Genomic DNA, 25,462 nt, shown 5'->3' on the forward strand with positions numbered 1-25,462 from the left:
ACTGCAATAACAGATCCATGAAGTGGACTACACCTGGCAGTGCAGACTTTCCTTTCTCATTTACACCTCAATATTAATGGTTTCCTTGTGCCTCACTTACTTGGAGGTACTAACCAATCTGAAAACGTACTATTCATAATAACTATAATCATTAGCCTGCAAATGAAATAAATACTGACGTAATGTTGTTCACTACATTGTCCTTAGTCATGAATAGAAATATACGCCCTTATATTCTGAACACTCTGTATACAGGGTGGTCCATTGATAATGACAGTGCCACATATCTCACGAAATAAGAGTAAAACGAAAAAACTACAAAGAACGATATTTGTCTAGCTTGAACGGGGAAACCAGATGGCGCTATGGTTGGTCCGCTAGATGGCGCTGCCATAGTTCAAACGGATATTAACTGCGTTTTTTTTTAATAGGAACACCCATTTTTTATTACATATTCGTGTAGTACGTAAAGAAATATGAATATTTTAGTTGGACCACTTTTTTCACTTTGTGATAGATGGCGCTGTAATAGTCACAAACATATGGCTCACAATTTCAGGCGAACAGTTTGTAACAGGTGGGCTTTTTAAATTAAAATACAGAACGTAGGTACGTTTGAACATTTTATTTCGGTTGTTCCAATGTGGTACATGTACCTTTGTAAACTTATCATTTCTGAGAACGCATGCTGATTACCTGTAAATACCACATTAATGCAATAATGTCCGTCATCCTCAAGGAATTTCGCAATACGTGTAACGACGTTCCTCTCAATAGCGAGTAGTTCGCCTTCCGTAATGTTCGCACATGCATTAACAATGCACTGACGCATGTTGTCATGCGTTGTCGGTGGATCACGACAGCAAATATCTTTCAACTTTCCCCACAGAAAGAAATCCCGGGACGTCAGATCCGGTGAACGTGCGGGCCATGGTATGGTGTTTCGATCACCAATCCACCCGTCATGAAATATGCTATTTAATACCGCTTCAGCCGCACGCGAGCTATGTGCCGGTCATCCATCACGTTGGAAGTACATCGTCATTCTGTCATGCAGTGAAACATCTTGTAGTAACATCGGTAGAACATTACGTAAGAAATCAGCATACATTGCACCATTTAGATTGCCATCGATAAAATGGGGCCGATTATCCTTCCTCCCATAATGCCGCACCATACATTAACCCACCAAGGTCGCAGATGTTCCACTTGTCGCAGCCATCGTGGATTTTCCGTTGCCCAATAATGCATATTATGCCGGTTTACGTTACCGCTGTTGGTGAATGACGCTTCGTCGCTAAAATCTGTCATCGTCCCGTAATTTCTCTTGTGCCCAGTGTCAGAGCTGTACACGACGTTCAAAGCCGTCGCAATGTAATTCCTGGTGCATAGAAATGTGGTAAGGGTGCAGTCGATTTTGATGTAGCATTCTCAACACCGACGTTTTTGGGATTCCCGATTCTCGCGCAATTTGTCTGCTACTGATGTGCAACTTAGCCGAGACAGCAGCTAAAACACCTACTTGGCCATCGTCATTTGTCGCAGGTCGGGGTTGACTTTTCACATGTGGCGGAACACATTAAATAACGTAACTATCCGGCGAACGGTCCGGAGACTTGGATGATGTCATCCAGGATACCGAGCAGCATACACAGCACACGCCCGTTGTGCATTTTGATCATAATAGCCATACATCAACACGATATCGACCTTTTCCGCAATTGGTAAACGGTCAGTTTTAACACGGGTAGTGTTTCACGAAGCAAATACCGTACGCACTGCCGGAATGTTACGTGATACCACGTACTTATACGTTTGTGACTATTTATTACAGCTCCAGCTATCACAAAGCGAAAAAAGTGGTCCAACAAAAATATTCAAATTTCTTTACGTACTACTCGAATATGTAATAAAAATGGGGGTTCCTATTTAAAAAAAAAAAAAAAAAACCAGTTGATATCCGTTTGACCTATGGCAACGCCATCTAGCGGGCCAACCATAGAGCCATCTGGTATCCCTCTTCAAGCTGGACGAGTTTCGTTCTTTGTAGTTTTTTGGTTTGATGCTTATTTCGTGTGATATTTGGCCCAGTCACTATCAATGGGCCACCCTGTATACCAGCACATAAATGTATGTGTAAATGTATGAGGAATATGCGTAAAAAGTATTTGAAGACTTCTGAAAATTTATTTTAATATTTAATATACAGAGATTGTCTAACAATTACGTTGACACAGATATACTTTCGGCATGTTACCAAGCCTGTGATGACAGCGCAAGAAAACTTGACATGAAGATGAAGCGATTTTTCTAAATGGTTGGCGCCATGTCTCGTGACTCAATGGGTTGGAGCCACCAGCACTTGCCCACCTCGCCTTCCGTACATGCGCCACTCCAGCCCTCTCTAGAAGTTTCGAGTCACCGCCGTTACCTCTACAGAAGCAAATTACCGTGCCAACCGGGCAGCCAGTGACTGCGACTCCTGATGACGATGGCGGGGCCAGCTGTCGAAAACTCGAGTGTTTTATTCGAAATGACGCGGCTTGCAAACCGAGAAGATTTTGTTGAAGCATGCCACTGCGAAAGACTCCGAGGAAACAACAGTGGCCTTGCGCGGTGCCTAGTTTTCGTTTAAAGGAGCACTTTTTTTTATCATTGTGGGGCGGCATAAACAAGAGTTCAACCACTTTGTTTGCACTGGGCGAAATTCGTTTGTTTTTCGCATGAAGCGTCGACTGGAGCATGGATTTTACTGTGGACATCACTCTCTCTCTGATTGAACAGATCTGAAATTGAGTACACGCATCACTTCACTTGCCTCTTACATTGTCCACAGTCTCACAAAAAACAGCTTCGTTAAAGGCCACATGACATCGAAAATTGTTCATTTCGCATTGTCAGTGCTACTTTACATAAGCGAGATCATGTTGAAAGTTTACCGTCATACATCCTTGCCTAGGGACTCCAGATGAAAGTTGATGTCAAGCCCTGAATCAAAACTGCGCAACGGATAACTGGGGAGAGGAGCTTGAGAGCGCTACCTAGAGAGCGTGTTCTTTCTGTACGACACTAGGCAAGGGGCTGGAGGGCTCACACGTGATGTGTGGGTTTCTGCCTTTTATAGCTTTTATTTTAAATAAATTGCTTTAACTTGACTTCTTTGTGATTTTTAAGGTATATTAAAGATTGATGACAGTTGATTACGTATTTATTTTAAACATTATCACTCGACTTTATAGCGACAGCACCAATTGTTTCAGTTTACAGATAATACAATTTTACAACTTATAGCTCGGGTGTATTATATACTAATATGCACGCACATTTCTACGGGTAAGACGGAATTGCGTTGACCAAATGTATACCACCAAAGTCTCCAAATATTTTACATAGGACATTCAGTATGTGAGGAGGATAACGGGCAAACTGGGGACAGGATACTTTAACACAGGGGGTCAAATTTCCGGAATTAAACGAACACATTCATTACCTTACACAATCCGAAGCTGGAAATAAAAGAATTAGTGCAAATATTCAAATACCTTTCTTCCATGCGTGAACATTGAGACAGACGCACTGAGGGCACGTCTGCTCACTTACCCGTCTTCTGTAACTCTCCTAGAATATGGCGGGCACCCGGAGGTCTTCCTGGGCCCCGGTGGAGGGGGTGGTCGAACCACTTGGCCGTGACCAACCTCTCCACCCCAAATCTTGTGACACTGGAAAGTCTTTGACTTTTACCTGCCTGTGCTGTCCCTCTGATCCCCTAGCCAGGAGTAAGGTTGACACTACTATACTACAGAACTACTTTCCAACAAAGATTTGGCCACGCTTTACGGAAAGGTGTGAGGAGGATTAGGAAAGTCCATGCGCAGAGTCACATCCACGTACAAGAAATGCATAATACATGACACATATAAATACGTATTATGAAGCCTGACACATTTCTTTCCACCCGTCCACATGGGTTCTGTTGCACCCGCGGCCGGCCACGTCGTGTGATAAAATTGGCTGCGGAGCCGCCTCTGTTTCTATTTCCCGGTGCGAGCGAGCAGCGAAACCTGCTGCTTATAGAGCGGAAACTACTGTACCGTTTCAATGTCACTATCCTCAGACTTGTAACACTTGCTGAACTACAGCGAGAAGGATGGAAGGTGATATAGCTCTAACGTAACAGGTGTGTCTTGAGTTTTAAAGTATTTAATACGCAACATTTGACTCGTACTCGGCCCGTTTCTGATATCTAGTAGACTTTTGGCCAAAAGAGTGTTTGCCCAAACCCAATCACCAAGAACAAATAAACGCGACTTGGATTATTTCAGGACTCTTTTTGCAACGGAAGTATAATCAAACTACCGCAGTTGGATGCGAGCTGCATCTGGAAAACACAGGGAGAATACTTCGTGAGCCCCCACTGCCTGCTGCTTGAGACCTCGGCTGTGGCTTATCAGCCGGCAGCCGCTACTATAAGACAGTTGTCGGATCCCCCCCCACCCCCCCGCCCCACCCTTCATGCCGTCCGTTCAACGGCCGGTCCCACGCCGCCTCGCCTTCGCTCGGCGATCACCGACTGCTCTAATTTGCGTAATGAGGCGCATTCAATTAGAACTTGAGGCGGAGACCGCCGGGACGTTCGACGTTTTATCTCCGTCCGCAAAGACTCTAATGCCCGCCGCAGAAGTTTTTACCCCGCAGAGTTGCAAATTATTCTCCCAAATTGTTCCATTAACCAAGATGAACTGATAAGTTTTTCTCAGGGCGAAAAAATGAAGGCGGAAGAAAGAACAAGAATACGATTTGATGCAAGCGGAATGGTTAGTCATGTAATTTTTAATAAAATGTCTCCGGTATGTCACTTGGTTAAATGGCAGAATATGTAGAAAGAATAAAATGAGGAAAATTTCTGTCTTTAAATGTCGTGCGTAAAAACGACACCCATTCTGTTCAGATTATTATCTAGCAGTCTGGAATATCAGATAAAAGCAAAAATGTGTGTGAATTCCGAAGGGACCAAACTGCTGAGGTCATCGGTTCCTACACTTACACATAACTTAAACCAACTTATGCTAAGGACAACAAACATCCCCATGCCCGAGGGAGGACTCGAAGCTCCGGCGGGAGGGGTCGCGTAATCCGTGGATGGCTCCTCAAACCGCGCGGCCACTCATCGTGGTACGATAAAAGTAGTTAGGGGAAAGACAACCAGTTGTTTACGATGTTCTATGCGGAAAAGAGGAATGACAGGACCATTTATTGCTTCTAAAATTCCTTTGGTGGAAAATCTATTTTTGTTCAGGCTTCGGTCCATCCTCTCTTGCAGTCTCACTCCAACCGTAATTTCAATAATGTTTATGTGCTGCTTCAGATTTTCTAGAGCTATTTTCTTTTTTATGTTCTTCCATTAATTATCAGTATTTACATCTAAAGTATCTCACTGATGGTGCAGTAATCTCATATTTAATACCTAATGTCATCCACAGTGATTTTACAGTACTAAACCCAAGATAATAGTAATAATAATAATAATAATAAATACTGACATGCTCATGGAATGAGGGTAGGGGAAGCCGATGCAGGAATCCTGTACCGCCGCTCTCGGCAAAGTCCTAAAAGAGATAGTTTGCCATTGCCTTGCTCCTACCTGTTATAAACTGTCAAGGAGTTATCTGTGTCGTGTGGATGACTGTGATGAATGTTTGTATAGTGTAGTGATGGATTTGTGTTGTTACAGATGAAGGACAAGGACAGGGTGTATCCCGACGTAGGAAGATAGCCTACTGTCTAAAATTACCAAGGTGGTCACCAAGCTTCACGTCCCCATCTGATGGAAGGGTCACCATGGACAGTGTCACAACCCCTCACTTCATGGGACACTGTGGAGAGGTTTGGAATTTAATCCAGGACATTCGCGCAAGGACTGAAGATCAGAACATTTACGCCACCACGTTTCCTTTCCTTGTTGGCCAAATACTGGCAGTGACAGTTTCATATGCCACCAGGATTCGAAGCAGTGTACCTCCAGAGTCGAAGGCCAACGCACATTTGTGCGTTAGCGGCCGTACCTACGGAGGGAACCAAAGAGATGTTGAAACTTCCTGACAGATTAAAACTGTGTGCCGGACCGAGACTCGAACTCTGGACCTTTGCCTTTCGCGGGCAAGTGCTCTACCAACTGAGCTACCCAAGCACGACTCACGCTCCGTCCTCACAGCTTTACTTCTGCCAGTACCTCGTCTCCTACCTTCCAAGCTTGACAGAAGCTCTCCTGCCCTGCTCCTACCTGTTATAAACTGTCTCCGCTGCAGAGTGAAAACCTCATTCTGCAAAGATGTTATTTCACAAATTGAGGGCATCAGGTCGTACACCCTTGTAGCAACTTCTCCATCTATTTATTTTAATATGGAAGCTATCTCATTGATCTCTGCACATCTACTTGAGCATTAATCAATCAGTAATGGTAGTAAGTGTCTTATCTGACGTCTCAACTAGACATGTCGTGGTAGACAGTTCAGTGCGCCATCCCCCTAAATGTGATCAGCTCACCTTTGAGACTGAGAGCCATATGTCGATGGGAAGATAGCTTGACCTGGGAGACAATAAGGTGCTTCTGGTAAAGTCAACAACTCAGCCATGATGTATCCCTTTTAGGCCACGCTGGCACGACTGTGTCTTCTCACTCGTTTACGCACACAAGATAGCCCTATGATGCTTCTAGCTCTGGCTATTTTTACCACACGTTCATAGTGTGCCACATTTTTGTAGGCAGTGTTATACAGGGTGTATCATAATAAATGGCGTAAACTCACACAGTTGAAAGTACACGATGCTAGAAGCGAAAAAGTCTCAGTAGACATAGGGTCGAAAATGCTACAAGCAATTCTTGATCTTCGATAACTGTGAAGCAAATCTCTTCTACTGCAAGCTCTTTGCTTTCCATATTTTGAAAATCTATAATATGGACCAAAACAAGAAAGAAAGTCCAGTAAACATGTGCTCTATAACGCATACCAAAGTAATGAACACTTGTTCACTAGAGAAGTTGTGTTCCAAAGTACCGAAGATGAACAAATGCTCATAGCTCTTAAGGTATGCATTTTAGAGCAAATGTTTACCGGACTTTTTTTCCTGTTTTGGTCCATATTATCAATTCCCAAAATATGGAAAGCAAAGAGCTTGCAGTAGAAGAGATTTGCTTCCCAGTATCGAAGATGAAAAATTGCTCGTACCTCTTAAGGCATGCATTTTCGACCATATGTTTCCTGAGACTATTTTGTTTCTAGTATCATGTACTTTCAACTGTATGTGTTTACGCGATTAATTATGATACACCCTATATATTCAGGTAAAAGGTAGTAGTTAATTTACCGACTTATTTGCCCTGTATTTTGGATGATAGTGAAACGTACGTGTTACTACTTTTTTGGTTTTGTGAAATATCCTACTTATCCCTAAAATACGAGGGAGAAGTTTTTAATACGTTATCGGATAGCTGGTGCATTCATGATTTTGTAAGGTGCCAGTCAAATTTCTCTAGGTAATTTTTTTAAATTTGAATTATGTATTACTTTTGCTGTAATTGCAGATTTCAGAATATCTGACCAATTTTACCCTTCTTTACATATGTGAGATAGTGTGATTGTGCTGGAAACGTTGACGTGGTTGAGAATGAGTTACTGTAATTGAGTCAGACTTAGTTTCACTTGTTTTATGTCACTTTGGACAGTTTATCCACTTTCGTCCCTTCTAATTTTCGTACAGACGGTGATGACCTAGGTGTTGCTGCGTCATAAGCCGCTAACACACTCAGAAATTCGTCGATGTGGTGCCACTGCAATCTTCTTTGCTTTATATCAAGAACAGACATACTTATCCCTGAGTACACGTTAATTTTACTGCCTACCGTATCCTTTTAATACTGCTAGTGAAAAGGTCGTTATAAAATCGCCTGGTGATTTGCAAGCAGAAGAAATACTCATAGCAATTCTACACACCACTATAAACCAATAAATACACTGCCACAAAAATTGCATCACCCTCGTGAACTATGTTCGCTGACACCAGTCTATAATACAAGCAAAATGAGGGGCTCTAGTGTTAATCAGATGGCTCTCAGAAGGCCTGCCTGTGCACCCTCCATTTTGACTTTGCATGCAGTAACTGTGCTCAGTTTAGAAGTGAATATTATTTGCAACATTCACTTTGGGGGAAAACCATGCCCCACCACTGAGCATGTAACCCTATTGAACAGCTTCAGCCATTCCAACGAGATCGCATTTGCGGTTTGCAGGAACCGGGATGAACGACGGATAGCTACACATAATGGGCACCATATATCGGAGGAGTGTCGCTGCTTTCAACGTATGTGGCACGTTCTACACCTGTGGGGCAGGTGAAGTGCAGCCGCACGTCAAGACAGACGCGTTATGCGAGCTGCGGTGGCAGAGCGAACATCATCTGGGGGCGAAATCCTGGCTCACGTAGCACCTGTTGTGTCATCAGGAACCATTGATAACCCTCTGCTTGCAACAGGATTAAGACCAGGTGTGTTTCTGGGCACGCTATCACTATACCCAGCCTCCGCCAAGGCTCGCTACTCTGGTGTCGTGAGAGTTGACTGGGCAGTGAGTAACATGCTGTTGTCTTATGAGAGTAGTTTCTGTCTGTAAACCAATGATGAAAATGCACGTGTATGGCGTGGACCTGGGGACCTGTCTCTTGAAGAGTACATTCGTCAAAGGCACACAGGTGTCATCCCAGGTTTAAAGGAGTGGGGGAGACAGAGGTATCAGTTACTACTCCCGGTCACATCTGGTGTTCCTCCAGGGCAAAATAGCCAGTATCCAGAACATTTCACTGGTTATTATTAAAGTGCTACTGCCACATCTTCGCCAGGAAAGTGATGTGCCTCTTAATCAGGACAATTAACGTTCACGTACTGTTGCTTCTACATAACGTCCTTGTCGTCTATGGCCTCACTGTTTTAGGTTCCATTTCCTTTTCTTGAGAGCAGGGTCAGCCGTTGTAGAACTTCGTTCTTTTCAGTCAATTATTGCAGTATGGTGGAGTGGGCCAAAGGGAATACCAACTGGACCGATATTTCCATTTGTGGCATTCACCTAGCAAGCAAGGAAACCTCCCGAAATATTTTCTCGGAACTGGGGTAGCAGAACTGTTTCAGTTTATTTCTGCGACAGGATTGCCAACTGCCACAAAAATTATTATATACATGTACGTGCATGTCTTTGTTTTGTGTGATACCTAAATTTCGTATCAGTAAAGAAAAGTTTAATATTTTGTACTGTAGTTATTTCAGCATTCTGAGGTCATAGAACTGTATTGAGAAATAACAGTGTGAATCGATAACAATATGAGCTGAAATCCTCAGACACCTTTTCCCGCTGGCCGCGGTGGCCGAGCGGCTCTAGGCGCTACAGTCTGGAAACGCGGGACCACTACGGTCGCAGGTCAGAATCCTGCCTCGGCCATGTGTGTGTGTAATGTCCTTAGGTTAGTTAGGTTTAAGTATTTCTAAGTTCTAGGGGACTGATGACCTTAGAAGTTAAGTCCCGTAGTGCTCAGAGCCATTTTGAACACCTTTTCCCGCTAGTAAGTGAGGGAACAGGTTGCATGTAGCAGCACCTATATGAGCTGTTTTCGACGAACAACACGGGCTATGAACCAAAAGAATAAATCTATTTATGGGCTTCTCGTCATGGATTAATATCTCAGAAAAGACATGACCCAGACACATTAACGTGACCAACGCCTATTTTCAAAGTCAATGTGTAATAATGCACTCACGGGCGGCAGTTGGCAGCACTAGCAGTGAAGGGAGCATAAAGCGTGTCATGGACGGGGAGGTGCATTGGGGCATGCGGAAAGTTGCAGTCGTTGTCGCAATTCTAGAAACGGTGTGATTCGTCTGTCGTTGAATATGATATTATCCTTGTCTTTCGGGTCAAGGGTGGAAGCATTTTCCATAGGCTAAATTAGTAAATTGTCCCCGTGAATCGGTAGTTAAAGTATACCACGCATGGCGATATCCAGCGCCGAGGCACTTGTGGACACCATTGGTCGTAATGGTGATCAAAGGCTATGGGGGTGTGTACGGGTCAATAGACGTGCAGCTGTAGGTTTACTAACCGACCTGATGAAGCGAGGAACACACCAGCAGTGTCTTCTCAACGGCCGCTCAGTGAATGTTGCTGCACGTGGGCCTTTGCAGCAGCATCTGGTTCATGCATCCATGCCGATTATTGTTCATCGGCGACGGAGGCTGGAATTTTCACATCAGTACCGCAACTGGACGTGCACAGTGTCAGTACGTGGAGTTTTGAGATGAATCACATTTTATGCTTTACCTCCTTGAGCCCGTTATTCTGGAAGACACAATGGATCATCATAAGTATGCTTCTAGCCTTGAGGATCATGTCCACTCTAACATGCAGTTTATTTCTCGTCGGCATAGTGGTATGTACCAGGAGTAAATTCAACGTATAATATAGCTCGCAATCTATGTCCGTGGTTCGAAGAGCACCATGGCGTGTTTACCATAGCCCTTTGGCCACGCAGTTCCCCGGATTTGTACTCGATCGAGAATCTGTGACACCACCTCCATCTGGCTGTCCGCACCATGGATCCCCAACCTAGAAACCTAGCGCACCTGACCACGTTACGGTAGTCGGCGAGGTTCCATATTCCTGTCCGTTCCTTTCAGGACCTTACTGACTACCTTCCTGCAGTCATTCTCTCAGTGGATGTGTGTGATGTCATAGGTTAGTTGAGTTTAAGTAGTTCTAAGTCTAGGGGACTGATGACCTCAGATGTTAAGTCCCATAGTGCTTAGAGACATTTGAACTTAGGTTAAATAGTTCCAAGTCTAGGGAATTGAAGACCTCAGATGTTAAGTCCCATAGTGCTTAGAGCCATCTGAACCCTTTAGGGACCAAGCTGTCGCAGGATGGGTTGGTTTGGGAAGGGGCGATGGAGACACGTTTCTTTCCAGACAGCTATTCCAAGCTTAGGGGATTTATGACCTCAGATGTTAAGTCCCATTGTTCTTAGAGCCATCTGAACCCTTTAGGGACCAAGCTGTCGCAGGATGGTTTGGGTCGGGAAGGAGCGATGGAGACACGTTTCTTTCCAGACAGCTATGTGGTTTTTCATTGGATATTCTGTCAGTGAGCTCTTCTCTCGTAATCTGTTGGAAAAAAAGATTCAGATAACAAATAATAACTATTTTAACTGAACTCACATGTCCGTCTACGATCTATCATTTCCCTTACATGTGTCACATTATCAAATACTTACAGATGTTTTGAGTCACTGTTAGTAATTACTCGCACCGAAAGTAATTTTACTGCTAATATACTGCGAGGGCTTTCATTTGTCGTAGCTTTTATATTTGCGGTGTTCACTTGTGTGACATATCCTGAAAATTTCTGAAGTGGTACTTAATTTCCTACGTCACGTCTTCTTTGCCCTTTACTACGTATTTAAAGGTGTGCTTACAGTCTTCTCTGTTTGTATGTTTAAACAAAGGTCTCGTGGGCGTTTGTGGTATTTTGCGCTATTTATCTGTGATAAATGCATGTCGAATTTCACTGTTAAGCTAACTGGCTTTGACCAACCAGGAAATAGTAGGAATGTATTCATTGGTGAAGAACTGCGAGAGTAGTTAATTTTCACACATACGTTTGGCTGTATAGTCCGTTTATATATCCGACCTCGCCCTACTGTATTATTCCAAAGCCAACGTGGGGACTTCCTGACATTTAGCGCGTACTATTAATGGTTATAGTCGCAATGTGTTTAATTTGTGGATTCTTGGAGAAGTAATTTCTTTGTTTCTTATAATTCTAAATGTTATTTATTCCAAGATTGCGTACAAGCACGCTTATGCTCATTCCTGTACTCATGCGTCAGATTGCCACTCCATTTTCTGTCCCATTTTGCCTTGGTTTGAAGGATCATTTTCCTGTGAGTAAACATTCACGCGAACACATTTGTAGTAAAAGTAGCATTAGAGGGGATCCTGCTTCACTACACTATAAGATGAACTTCAGTATAGTCACAGAAACGGAAATGGTTCAAATGGCTCTGAGCACTATGGGACTCAACATCTCAGGTCATAAGTCCCCTAGAACTTAGAACTACCTCAACCGAACTAACCTAAGGACGTCACACACACCCATGCCCGAGGCAGGATTCGAACCTGCGACCGTAGCAGTCCCGCGGATCCGGGCTGCAGCGCCAGAACCGCACGGCCACCGCGGCCGGCACAGAAACGCACACAACAATCAGTTACACTAGCTTTTGCACGGAAAACCTGGAGGTTTAGACTCCACGATAAATCCCGGCTAATTTGAAACCAATAACGAATCTCTTAACAGTAGATGCCAATCTTGCTGTTCCACGTCGGATGCGTACCTAAATTGTATTGTTACAGGAACTCATGTCTAGTTACTGATTGTAATTATTATCACAGTAGGACTTATCGCTATGTTGTATGTGAGGCGTTAAAATCGTCTGAAGTGATCAAACAACCGAAAGAGATAGCGCATTAGCTATCGTGGCGCTGCGTAGGGGCTCGTTTTTGATGACCTTCCGATCCCCACAGCCAGTCTGCATGTTCTTCAATTCTCCGGCGTCAGCTCGTCCAATTTCGCGTCGGTGTCGCGGCCAAAGCTCATTTCCACGGCGACCCTTGAGCCGGCTACTCGAACGTAAACCTGGTTTGGCGTGAGTCCCGACTACAACGGAAATCTAATTTCGCTCCGACATTGAAATAATGGAGGCATCATTCTCGAGATTTGGTTGCCAAATTCGGCGTGAGGCCGCTCCATTGTGTTTTCATTGTGTGTGTGTGTGTGTGTGTGCGTGAGAGAGAGAGAGAGAGAGAGAGAGAGAGAGAGAGAGCGGGAGAGGGAGAGAGAGAGAGAGAGAGAGAGAGAGAGAGAGAGAGAGGGAAGGAGGGAGAGGAGAAAGCGAGACCTTAAGGGTGTACAAATTGTGCAGGATATATGATATAAGGGTGCTCAATTTTCCGCTTAGGCTTCGCTTTAAACGGAAGCCGTTCAACGCAGTACCATTTTCTGCACTCAACGACAGACTGAGGCGGAAAGAGACATTATATTGTACCACCACTTGCCTTATCTACCGACGTTGCGTTAACATTTATTTTTAAATGTTAGTCCTTAGTTTCTACACGTTCAGCCACCTTCGTTCACGTAGTTTTATAAGCGAAGGAACTGGTTCAGCCATCTTCGTTCACGTAGTTTTATAAGCGAAGGAATTGGTAAGGGCCTCCCCCCCCCCCCCCCCAATAAGTTCATTCGCTAAATTTAGGATTTCCTTATCTGAAAAATGTAATCGAGACTAAATACACAGGTGACAAAAGTCTTGGGATAACTCCTAATATCGCGTCGGACCTCCTTTCTCCCGGCATATGCAGCAACTCGACGTAGCATGGACACAAGAAGTCGTTGTAACCCCCTTTCTGATATAGTGAGCTATGCTGCCTCCATGGCCACCCATAATTGCGAAATTGTCGCCGGTACAGGGTTCTCTGCAGGAACTGACCTCTCTGTAATGTATCATAAATATGCGATGGGATTCAGGCCATATGTTGTGGGTGGTCAAATAATTCGCTCATTACCCATAATGTTCTTCACACCAATCGCGAACAATTGAGGCGTGCTGACCCGGCCGCGGTGGCCGAGCGGTTCTAGGCGCTTCAGTGCGGAACCGCGTGACATGCTACAGTCGAAGGTTCGAATCCTGCCTCGGGCATGGATGTGTGTGATGTCCTTAGGTTAGTTAGGTTTAAGTGGTTCTAAGTTCTAGGGGCTGATAACCTCAGATGTTAAGACCTATAGTACTCGGAGCCATTTGAACCATTTGTGGCACGGTGGCACAGCGTCCTCCAAAAATTTCTATCGTTGCTGGGGAACATGAAGATCATGAATAGCTGTAAATGACCTCCAGGTAGCTGATCATAGCCATTTCCAGTCAATGAATCGTTCACAATGGACCTGAGAACCCAGTTCATTCCATGTAAATGCGGCCCACACCATTTGGGACCACGACAACCAGCTCGCACAGTGCCTTGTTGACAACTTGGATCCATGGCTCCGTGGGGTCTACACCACACTCGAACTCTGGCATCAGTTCTTACCAAATGAAATCGGGACTCATCTGACCACGCCACTGTTTTACATCGTCTATGGTCCAAGCGATATGGTCACGACCCTCAGGGGAGGCGCTACAGCCGACGACGTGCTGTTAGCAAAGGCACTAGCGTCAGTCGTTTGTTGCCGTAGCCCCTTGTTGCCGAATCTCTCCGCACTGTCCTAACGGACACGTTCGGGGACCGTATGTTGCAGATTTCACACAGAACTGCTTGTCTGTTGGGACTGACAACCCTACGCAAACTTAACTGCTCTCGGTCGGTGAGGGAAGGCCGTCGGCCACTGAGTTGTCTGTAGCGAGAGGTAATGCCTGAAATGTGGTATTCTCGGCACACTCCTGACCCTGTGGATCTCAGAATATTGAATTCCTAAACCATTTCCGAAATGGAATGTCCCCTGCGACTAGGTCCAATTACCACTCCGCGTTCAAAGTCTCTTAATTCCCGTTGTAGCCACGCGGTTAGGGGGGGTCATATCAAGGAGATCGCGGCCCCTCCCGCCGGAGGTTCGAGTCCTCCCTCGGGCATGGGTGTGTGTATTCTTCTTACATAAGTTAGTTTAAGTAGTGTTAAAGTCTAGGGAGCGATGACATCAGCGGTTTGGTCATTAGGAATTCAGACACATCTGAACATTTGATTTGAATTCCCGTTTTGCGTCAATAATAACGTGGGAACCGTTGCGCATGAATCACCTAAGTACAAATGTCAGCTTGTCCAATGCACTACCCCTCTGCAAACTTGTGTACGCGATATTACCGCCATCTGTATAAGTGCATATCGCTATCTCGTACATTTGTCACCTCAGTGGTCGGCCACTGTGGCAAAGGGGTTCTAGGTGCTTCAGTCCGGAACCGCGCTGCTGCTGCTACGGTTGCAGGTTCCAATCCTTCCTCGGGCGTGGATGTGTGTGATGTCCTTAGGTTAGTTAGGTTTAAGTAGTTCTAAGACTAGGGGACCTATTACCTCAGATGCTAAGTCTCATAGTGCTTAGAGCCATTTGAACGATTTCACCTCAGTGTATATCGGTCGAATAATAATGCACTCTACGGCGTCGTGCTATACTAACAAAAGAAAGAATTGCTAAAACCAGCAGGGTATAGACATTTCTCTCATCTATGTTGTACAGGCTTAAAATCGGCGGTTAAGGTGCTATGGAACCCGTCTTGCCAGGAACTATGGAATTATTGATCCAGTAAGCATATCCACGGCCAACTACCTATTGCACAACTCCTCAAACAGTGTGTGGAGCGAAGTGCAAACATTCACATAATATTATAATACTTGTCTCTTGCAGATAACGTACAAAATTATTTTGGTCTTCTAAAGTTTCGTTAGAAGTTCTTAGTTATCAGAATCATTACAAAGTGAAAAAGACCTTGAGTGATTTATGACATGTAATATTTTACCGAAACGTGACAAAACTCACCACCGGAAGTAACTCCGTTAGTGCTACAAAATAATTCCATTACAACACGTGTCATAATACAGCACAAAAACTTAGCATCCCACGATCATTATTTGAATGCGGCAAAATGTACCTAAATTAAACTTGAGTGCTATAAAAATCCACAAGTATGAAACTGTCGAAGATATATTACTAAGCATCTACTTTGTCACACGGCAGATCTAAAAGCACAGTTGCAAACAGGCTTTCATACTGATTGAAAATGACGCTTCACAGTGCTAAAGCCATACCATAATTCCGCTGCAAATGGATGATAACGTATAAGCCGTTTTGCCTCATTAACTTAAAAAAATCCTGAAATTTAATCGGCATCAAAAATTCTAGTACACTAAAAAAAAAAAAAGAAAAGAAGACGTCAGGAAGGAATTATCCGAATGGACGGAAAGGAGTAAACGCCGTGTAGATGTACAGACAAGCAAACGATCACAAATTCAGAAAAATGAGATGACTTATTCAACGGAAAGAGCTTCACAAATTGAGAAAGTCAGTAATGCTTTGGTTTACCTCTAACCGTTGTGCAAGCAATTATTCGGTTTAGCATTAACTGAGGCTGTCCGGGGCGCCTCCAGACACGTCTTCACCGGTCATCGCGGCTACGTTCGAGGCAGCACTCATTACTGAAGACAGTTCTGCTCCTGTCAATGGCATTCCAATCAGCAAACGTTTCTAGAGACGTCACAGACAGTGATGGGATGCCAAACTTACCGTCACTCGCCATACGGCCCGACAACCGGGTGTGATGATCTGGTGAGCCACTTCATTTCATAGCAGAACCCCTTTAGTTCTCATTAGCGGCCTCTTATAGCATAGCGGTACGCCAGCAATATTCTACGCCCAGTTTCGCTGCGCTCATTGCTAGCCATCCTGGGCTTACATTTCAGCAAGATAACGTCCGCCAGTAGACTGTACGAGTTTTTATTGCCTACCATAGTGCCTTCCAAACCCCAACTTGCCAGCAAGGTAACCGGATGTCTGCGAATTCTGATCATTTCGAGCCTCATGGGAAGGGCCCTCCAACCTGCTCGGGATTTTGACGATCGGAAGCGCTGTTTGAACAGAATTTGGCACGATATCCCTCAGTAGATTTCAACAACACTATCAATCGATTCCAAGCCCTATAACTGCTTAAATGATGACCGAAGGTGGATAAATTTGTTAACGACTTGCTCAATTTGTGAAACTGTTTCTGCTGAAAAAATCATCCAATTTTTTCTGAAACTGTAATCATTTGTTGGACTGTACATGTCCGCCCATTCCGATACTTCCTTTGTGGTGCGTTGTTTTGTTTGGCTTCGAATGTATATCCACGTATTTCACAGGGTAGGCAAAATAAAGCTGACTTGGAAAATATTTGCAGTATGACTGACACTGGATTGACTCTTGATGCCGGCCGTTGTGGTTGAGCGGTTCTAGGCGCTTCAGTCCGGAACCGCGCGACTGCTACGGTCGCAGGTTCGAATCGTGCCTCGGGCATGGATGTGTGTGATGTCCTTAGGTTAGTTAGGCTTAAGTAGTTCTAAGTCTATGGGACAGATGACCTCAGATGTTAAGTCCCATAGTGTTCAGAGCCATTTGAACCATTTTTTAATCTCGATGCCGCAAATGACCACCGTTGGCATCGATACAGTTACGTATTTGCACTGCAGGCTTTGTTGGAGGTTTTGGCAAAACCATCCCAGTCTTACACTCTTACGCAAATTGTTCCGCACAAGTTTTACTCGAAATGTACTTTGCAGAACTCGACAATGAATATGAACTGCTATCTTATGTTGCATTCAACTGGTTTCACTCAGACGTAATGACCCAGCAAAGTACTCACGACGGAAGATACGGGAGATGCAGATGCGCATACATATGAAAGAAGCCGACTGGTTCATCGAAACCACAGTTTTCATATTTTTTATGACTGGCTGCTTTCCCGTTCGTTAAGAAGGGTGAGTTCCGCGCCAATATTACAAGTATTTTCCTTGGCAGTTTTATTAAATCCACCGCGTATTTATTCTTTCTTCTGATACACTTCATTGCAATCTACCTTCCATCATTTTCGAATGTTTTCGATACTTCATTAGGACCATAATGAAATGATGAGCTTACATATAAAAAAAGATCAATTTCAACATCTCTCCGCGATGCAACTTCACCACAGCTACCAATTTTTATTTCTAGTTTGTGTATAGCAGTGTCTTGTATGACTCCAGATCGAAGGTAATGTAATTATTGTGAAATTTTATGCTAGCCAGTACACTGATTATAATTACACTGTCTATAATTACACTTGAAAACAGTCCTGAGTGTCTACCGTTCAGTCGGTCTGCGTAGGTCCATCGTTCAAGCAGACGTGCAACAGCGGTTAATGATAAAAAATAAGGAAAACGAACCAACACAGCCCTGTCGCCAATGAAATTTATTTCAAACGACTCGTTTCGGGGTAACACTTACGCCTTCTTCAGGCCCACTATAAAGCACAATTGTGCTTTCGTTCTTTGGCCCATGTGTCGTACACCGCGTGCAATACTAGTTATGGATTGTATATATCAGGCGTGTATACGTGTTCTCCCCACTCTCAACACTTGTCTTAGAGTATGCACTCCTGATGTATGCGGTCCACGACAACTAGCATTACGTGAGTTCTAAGACAGATGGGCCAAAGAGTGAAAGTACTGTTCTGGTTTATAGTGAACTTGAAAGTTGCGTAAGTGCTGCCCCGAAACTAGTCGTTTGAAATAAATTTCTTTGGCGACTGGCCTGCGGTGGGTCGTTCACTTTATTCATTCAGTCTATTGGTCATATTTATACGTGACTTAATAAACCAGTAGTGAATTAAGGAGGTTGTTTAACAATTTGCCATTCATTCGGCACTCACGTTGTAAGAAGTGTGTCAGAACTCTCCATTACATGGATTAAATATTACATTGAGTATCGGAAACAATACAGCCAACTTAAGGCACTCTTTGCACTTTGTAAGATTCTGCGATTCTCTATGGAAATAAATAAGCACTGAGATATCGATAGTAACATTCTGAGGGCGAAACATGGGAGCGCGATTATAAGCATTGTTGTGAGACGATGTCTACCTGCGAGGTTAAAATTTCCGTAGTGTTGGCCGAGATCTCGGAAAGACGAGCCAGCCGCTGTGCCCGAGCGGTTCTAGGCGTTTCAGTCTGGAACCGCGTGACCGCTACGGTCGCAGGTTCGAATCCTGCCTTGGGCATTGGTATGTGCTGTGTTCTTATGTTAGTTAGGTTTAAGTAGTTCTAAGTTCTAGGGGACTGATGACCTCAGTTGTTAAGTCCCATAATGCTCAGAGCCATTTGAACCATTTGAACAAAAGACGTGTCACAGCTACCCTGACGTCGGTGATCTTACCACACTCAAGCCCTGATTTATTTATATGGCCAGGAGAGATGTAGATGGCTTAACTACGCTTGAAGATGGAATTCAAGGTAAAATTCGCAAGCATAGCGTAAAGCGCAATTGCACGGTTAGGCTCGTGATTGTTAGTCCGAGTTTGCAATAATCGCATGTTTTGCTTGTCAGTTTAAGAAACCGTCTTATCGCCAAAATAATAGTAATTATTCTCCACATCTATTTCATAAATATGCTGTGGTTATGAAATGTTTGTGTAACTTCGAATTTGAAATAATTTGTTAATCTGGCACTCAGCCACTATTGATACTCATAAGCTCATTGTCAGGCATTTCGCCATTATTCATAATTGTAATGATGATTTCTCAAGTTTTTAAATAGACTTAATTTATGAAATCCCTTCTTAAAAGCGATTTCGTAGTTAACAGGACCCATCCAAACTCCTTTTTATTAAATTCATTCTTAGTAACAATAAACTTTAACCGCTGCCGCTGCATGCTGCTGCGAATTGCTGTAAACTACTTTGGAAAAGACAGTCATATAAAGAAGTGAGTGCAAAACTTAGAGCCAAAGCAGAGACACTGACATAGCACAAAATGCCACATCCAGTAAATTCCGTTTCAGAAGCCAGATTCTGTATCACTTATAAATTCTTACTCAAATACGCAGTCAGACAGCTTATCTAAATGTTAGCTTTACGTTTTTCATGCAAAGATCTGTTGGGGACTTAAATGACCGTGAAACTGACTAATACAACACGCACACTGTGTTATGAAGGTTAGAAAAATGGTCCAAATGGCTCTGAGCACTATGGGACTCAACTGCTATGGTCATAAGTCCCCTAGAACTTGGAACTACTTAAACCTAACTATCCTAAGGACATCACACACATCCATGCCCGAGGCAGATTCCAACCTGCGACCGTAGCGGTCGTGCGGTTCCAGACTGTAGAGCCTTTAACCGCTTGGCCACTCCGGCCGGCATGACGGTTAGATTCCGATTACGTATAGTTCAGGTTGCTTATCGAATCCATTTTCACAGACGAACATTGACTTTATTCGTGGTAGGTACGTTACAACGTCCCAGAAATAATTTATGTGGAAACTGTGCTTTATTCGTATAAGAATAGAAGATACTTTATCTTCATAATGCAGTATTTGCTGTGTCGCAGTAGGTATGGATCTGTCTTGAACACTGTGGTGTGTTCATACTTCACACCGTCTCTGGCTGTCCTTTCCAGCAGCCATTGAAACTCCCCTATTACGTCTTCCACGTTGGAATTTCGCCGCCCTTCCCCATCGTAAACGTAAGTTTCCTGTGCGGCAAAAGCGTCCTACAGCGCCGCCTTTCACGTGTTCCTGTCACTTTGACGGCTCGGAGCTCCGTTGCCGTATAGCCCCTCTCGACGTTTGCACACACACACAAACACACACACACACACACACACACACACAGTGGAGGGGTGTCTTCTGCAGACGGCGGCTCTTTCACTATGGCGCCAGAGCACGTGGCTAATTAGCTCCACATAGTCTTTTGTATATAACAGGCAGACAGCCTGGAACCACGTGGAGCTAGGTATCTGTGGAGTGACGATCGTTTCGCTGTTAAGTATACTAACGGGGCCGTCAGAATCAGTCCGTGATCAACAATCTCAGCCGCACAGCTATCTAGATAGTTAAAAGTTTGTTTGTGTGAACGTCTCAGGCCTAGAGATAATGAATCTGGGAACTCAAACTCTGTAATACGTCCATCCTCAAAATTCTAATGTCGAAAGAAATCGCCGTTTCTTAGGAAATGTATAGATGATAACAATAGAATAATTACTGGAGAAACACGGTGTCAATAACATGTCTAGTTTTATTCACTGATTACGTAAAATCATTCGTCTGCATGTACATTGGAAGACGTTCCGATGGGGAAACAGAGGATTCAGGCGATGTTAAAAGAAATAATAAAAATACGGGCCATCGCTCCTGCTTGTCAATAACAGGGATTACTGACTTGAATGTTACTAATAACGGTTCAACGCTTGGGTACAGTTAACCGGAAGAAGTATTCTTATCATTTACGTTAGTATTGTGCATACCAACGACATTAATGATTGGAATACATCCAGTAAACAACTGAAGACTATGTTTCAAGTACAACTCTGAGATGAAAGTGTGACATAGGGCCCTAATATGTACAACCAGTATTAACACATGCATTAAGTATTACCATAAGTTCTCACAAAAGCATACGTACACATTAGGCTATTGCTCTAGTTAAAAAATTATCTGAGCCTACATTAAAAATACCAGTAATTTTCTTTATGCCCCGCATTTCATTTATACTACTCATATAAAAAAAAAGGTTTTCCATCACGATGGTTCCCAGAACTCCTCAAGATAGATGTTGACTGCGGATATTGTATCACAGACACAGTCCCTTTCACTGTTCAGATATGTCACTAAATCCGCCCAAAGAGGTAAACAACCATGTATCAGCAGCGGCTATTAGACTGAGGGGATCCGACAGCCGATCATTTCCAGTCATTTCAACAGGAAGGAGGTACATGGATCGTGTTATCTGTAGTTCACCCATGCCTAGACGGTCACTGCCGCGGTTGGATCGCGTCCGCATATTTACTTTGTGCCAGGAAGGGCTCTCAACAAGGGGAGTGTCCAGGCGCCTTGGAGAGAACGAAAGCGATGTTTTTCGGACATGGAGGAGACTCAGAGAGACAGGAACTGTCTATGACATGCCTTGCTCAGGCCGCCCAAGGCATACTACTGCAGTGGATGACCGCTACCTACGAATTATGGCTCGGAAGAACCCTGAAAGCAACGCCACCAGGTTGAATAATGCTTTTCGTGCAGCCACATGACGCAAACTGTCCGCGATAGGGTGCATGATGCACAACTTCACTCCCGACGTCTACGGTGAGGTCCATCTTTGCAATCACAACACCATGCAGTCCGGTACAGTTGGGTCCAACAACTTGCCGAATGGACCGCTCAAGAATGGCATCACGTTCTCTTCACCGATGCGTGTAGCACATGCCTTCAACCAGACAATCGTCGGAGACTCGTCTGGAGGCAACCCGGTCAGACTGAACACATTACATCTACATCTACATTTATACTCCCCAAGCCACCCGACGATATGTGGCGGAGGGCACTTTACGTGCCACTGTCATTACCTCCCTTTTCTGTTCCAGTCGCGTGTGGTTCGTGGGAACAACGACGGCCGGAAATCCTCCATGCGCGCTCGAAACTCTCTAATTTTACATTTGTGATCTCCTCGGAAGGTATAAGTAGGGGGAAGCAATATATTCGATACCTCATCCATAAACGCACCCTCTCGAGACGTGGACAGCAAGATACACCGCGATGCAGAGCACCTGTCTTGCAGAGTCTGCCACTTCAGTTTGCTAAACACCTCCGTAACGCTGTCACGCTTACCAAATAACCCTGTGACGAAACGCGCCGCTCTTCTTTGGATCTTCTCTATCTCCTCTGTCAACCCGACCTGGTACGGATCCCACATTGATGTGCAATACTCATTTATAGGTCGAACTAGCGTTTTGTAAGCCACCTCCTTTGCTGATGGACTACATTTTCTAAGGACTCTCCCAATGAATCTCAACCTGGTACCCGCCTTACCAACAATTAATTTTATATGATCTTTCGACTTCAAATCGTTCCGTAAGCATACTTCCAGATATTTTACAGAAGTAACCGCTACCAGTGCTTGTTCCTCTCTCATATAATCATACAATAAAGTATCCTTCTTTCTATGTATTGGCAATACATTACATTTGTCTATGGTAAGGGTCAGTTGCCACTCCCTGCACCAATTGCCTACCCGCTGCAGATCTTCCTGCATTTCGCTGCAATTTTCTAATGCTGCAACTTCTCTGTATACAACAGCATCATCCGCGAAAAGCCGCATGGAACTTCCGACACTATCTACTAGATCATTTATATATATTGTGAAAAGCGATGTTTCCATAATACTCCCCTGTGGCACGCCAGAGGTTACTTTAACGTTTGTAGACATCTCTCCATTGAGAACAGCATGCTGTGTTCTGTTTGCTAAAAACTCTTCAATCCAACCACACAGCTGGTCTGATATTCCGTAGGCTCTTACTTTGTTTATCAGGCGACAGGAGACACACTGACCAGCGAGTACAGTAAGGTGACGGTTCCCTGCTGTTATGGGGTGGCATTATGTGGGGCCGACGTACGCCGCTGGTGGTCAATGAAATGCGCTTTAACGGATGTACGACACGTGAATGTCATCCTGCGACCGATAGTGCAACCACATCGGCAGCATATTGACGAGGTATTCGTCTTCATGCACGACAATTCGCGCCCCCATCGTGCACATCTTGTGAATCTTCAGGGTAATGACATCGCTCGGCCGGCAGTTATGGCCGAGGGGTTCTAGGCGCTTCAGTCCGGAACCGCGCTGCTGCTACAGTCGCAGGTTCGAATCCTGCCTCGGGAATGGATGTGTTTGATATCCTTAGGTTAGTTAGGTATAAATAGTTCTAAGTCTAGGGGACTGATGACCGCAGATATTAAGTCCCATAGTGCTTACAGCCACTTGAATTTTTGTAATCGCTCGACTGGAGTGGCCAGCATGTTCTCCAGACATGAACCCTATCGAACACGCCTGGGATAGATTGAAAAGGGTTGTTTATGGACGACGCGAATGACCAACGACGCTGAGGGATCTATGCCGGATTGGCGTTGAGGAGTGGAACAATCTGGACCAACAGTGCCTTATGAACTTGTGGATAGTATGCCACGACGATTACAGGCATGCATCAATGCAAGAGGACGTGTTACTGGGTATTAGAGGTACCGGTGTATACAGCAACCTCTACCACCACCTCGGAAGGTCTCTCTGTGTGATGGTACATCATTAATGTGTGGTTTTCTCATGAGCAATAAAATGATGTTTATGTTGATCTCTATTCCAGTTTTCTGTACAGTTTCCGGAACTCTCGGAACCGAGGTGATGCAAAACTTTTTTTGATGTATGTAGTTGTATTTTAAATGCAGTCTAGTCACTGGCTTAGGTCTTTAGCTTTATCTTACTATAAAAATACAGCGACCAGCCACTTTTTTAGTGCATTTTATTCATGTCAATATGCATTTCGGGTTTGCACCCATCTTCAGCTGGCAGATTAGATGTATCTTCAGTTTCTACGGTGGTAAAATATCGACAGCAGTTTGGATGCTGCAACTGGCCTGTGCAAAAGCAACGATTCCAATCATTTACTTCAATTTCGCGAGTTTAAAGTTATGCACTATCAGTTTTTCAATTTACTTACATTTTACTCTCATTGTTTTCTCTTGGCCTTTCTTCTTTTTTGTAAGAGCAGAAACACTTTTTGTCACGTATTTTACACAGGCGCTCTACGTTATCCGCCATTTTGTCGACTGACAGTTTTGTTGTGCTCTTACAAAAAGAAGAAAGGCCATGAAAAAACAAGGAGAGGAGAATGTAAGTAAAATGAACAACTGATAGTGCGTAACTTTAAACTCGCGAAATTGAGGTAAATGATTGGAATCGTTGCTTTTGCACAGGCCAGCTGCAGCATCCAAACTGCTGTCGATATTTTACCACCGTAGAAACTGAAGATACATGTAATTTTCCCGCTAAAGATGGGTGCAAATCCGAAATGCATATTGGCATGAATAAAATGCATTAAAAAAAGTGGCTAGTCGCTGTATTTTTATAGTAAAATATCATTATTTACGGCCACGGAGCTCAACAGTCCAAATAAAATGGACAAATTGATATTTAGTTTTATCATCACTGACTGTGGCATTACGTAGGAAATCGCTTGTGCTTCTTTTACTCGGAATAGATCCACACTTCAGCTTTCCAAACGTTCACTTAGATCATTTTCTCGAGCAATATCACTTGTGTCACTTGTAATCTTCGTTATTTGATCAGGGTGTAGTGCCTAGAAAGACATAAATGAGGCAGTAGGAGAGCTGGTGCTCTCTGAGAAGGAAATGGCGACATCAGCCCGAGGTGAGCAGAGACAGGTTAGTTCGTGGTTTGCGCGCGCCGGTGTCGGAAGCTGCCCTGGAGTGGGCGCAGTGTAATGTCAGGCGGAGTGCGTCACTGACCTTTGGGTGGTCCCGGACGGGCACGACGACTCGCACCGTCACCTTGATGGGCTTGTCGCGCGTGATGTCCACCATGCGGCGCTGCTCGCCGTCGGAGGCGCGGCGGCCTCCCGAAGGCGCGGCGGCGCCCGCCACCGCCCCCGCAGCCGCCACGGCGGCCGGCGCCGCACCCCCGCCGCCTCCAGTGCACCCGTTCACGCCTTTGGTGCCTTCGGACGGGTGATGTCCGCCGTCACCTGCAGGAGAACGGTCACGTGAATGGACACCACACATACACTCCTGGAAATGGAAAAAGAACACATTGACACCGGT

At 44.4% G+C, this 25,462-nt stretch overlaps 1 protein-coding gene across 1 annotated transcript in view; it reads right to left on the bottom strand.

Moving 5' to 3' along the window:
- The window catches only part of LOC124803245 (KH domain-containing, RNA-binding, signal transduction-associated protein 2-like), a 600,295-nt gene extending 575,033 nt beyond the window's left edge, over nucleotides 1-25,262 (bottom strand). The window contains exon 1 of the mRNA XM_047264426.1: nucleotides 25,151-25,262. Coding sequence (XP_047120382.1) covers nucleotides 25,151-25,225 — 75 coding nt within the window. The 5' untranslated portion in view covers nucleotides 25,226-25,262. The remainder of the gene's footprint in view (nucleotides 1-25,150) is intronic.
- Nucleotides 25,263-25,462: the final 200 nt, after the last annotated feature.

This window comes from Schistocerca piceifrons, chromosome 6, assembly GCF_021461385.2.
Source record: "Schistocerca piceifrons isolate TAMUIC-IGC-003096 chromosome 6, iqSchPice1.1, whole genome shotgun sequence".
NCBI lineage: Eukaryota > Metazoa > Arthropoda > Insecta > Orthoptera > Acrididae > Schistocerca > Schistocerca piceifrons.